Source organism: Bison bison, unplaced genomic scaffold (genome assembly GCF_000754665.1).
Source record: "Bison bison bison isolate TAMUID 2011002044 unplaced genomic scaffold, Bison_UMD1.0 scf7180017864473, whole genome shotgun sequence".
Lineage (NCBI taxonomy): Eukaryota > Metazoa > Chordata > Mammalia > Artiodactyla > Bovidae > Bison > Bison bison.
Genome location: NW_011495034.1, coordinates 11,916,996 through 11,917,757, shown reverse-complemented (window position 1 = coordinate 11,917,757; position 762 = coordinate 11,916,996). Strand labels below are relative to the sequence as shown.

Sequence of the window (762 nt, the reverse complement as noted above, 5' to 3'; positions counted from 1 at the left end):
GCCGCCGCCGCCGCCGGCGGCCTCCGCGCGGGCCTCCCAGCCCGTATTCCACTCACTTTGTTCTCCGCCTTTGTCCTAATCCACACCAGCAGGTGGAGCCGCAGTTAAAGTTTCCGAGTCCATTCCGGGAGCGGGAGCCCATCTTGCTCGCCGCGGAGGCCCTCGCTGGAGGAGGAGGGTCAGAGCTCGGGTACAGCCAATCGCGGGCAACGCTGCTAGTTATCAGAGCAGAATGGGCTGTAGTTTAGTGAAATAGGAAAGCTGCAAAACACTGTGGAGTGTTCCCGTGTAAATAAAAAGAGGAAAAAAAAGTTTCTCAAGTCGCCGCTGCACGACGTCGGGCCGGCGCCGGGGCGGGGGTCTGCGCTCTCCCGAGCGGCCGCGCGCTGGACTTTATTGTGCCGCAACGAGCCCCCCGTCCCCATTGTTTGTGTTTTTTTCAAAATATGGCAAAGGTTCAGGTGAACAATGTAGTGGTGCTGGATAACCCTTCTCCTTTCTACAACCCATTCCAGTTCGAGATCACCTTCGAGTGCATCGAGGACCTGTCTGAAGGTGAGTCGGGCGCCCGCCCGCCGCCGGGCTGTCAGTTGCGGGCTGCAGACGTTGAAAGTTTCCCGGGCCCGGCCTCGCGCGGGCGGCCGGGGCTCGGCGCCGAGCGGGCTGCGGGCTCGGCTCTGCGGAGGGAACTTGAAGTTGATGGACGACGGCCGGCCAGGCGCGCGCAGCGTTCGGCCGCCGCTGGGGCGCCTGCCGCGGCTC

The 762-nt window shown here is 63.3% G+C and overlaps 2 protein-coding genes across 4 annotated transcripts in view; one reads left to right on the top strand and one right to left on the bottom strand.

Annotated features, from left to right (window-relative positions):
• Positions 1-762, bottom strand: part of MCM9 (minichromosome maintenance complex component 9) — a 97,308-nt gene that overhangs the window by 55,133 nt on the left and 41,413 nt on the right. The gene's annotated exons all lie outside the window — the stretch shown is intronic.
• ASF1A (anti-silencing function 1A histone chaperone) overlaps positions 58-762 on the top strand; it is a 14,750-nt gene continuing 14,045 nt past the window's right edge. Inside the window, exon 1 of the mRNA XM_010861799.1 lies at positions 58-555. Coding sequence (XP_010860101.1) covers positions 447-555 — 109 coding nt within the window. The 5' untranslated portion in view covers positions 58-446. The remainder of the gene's footprint in view (positions 556-762) is intronic.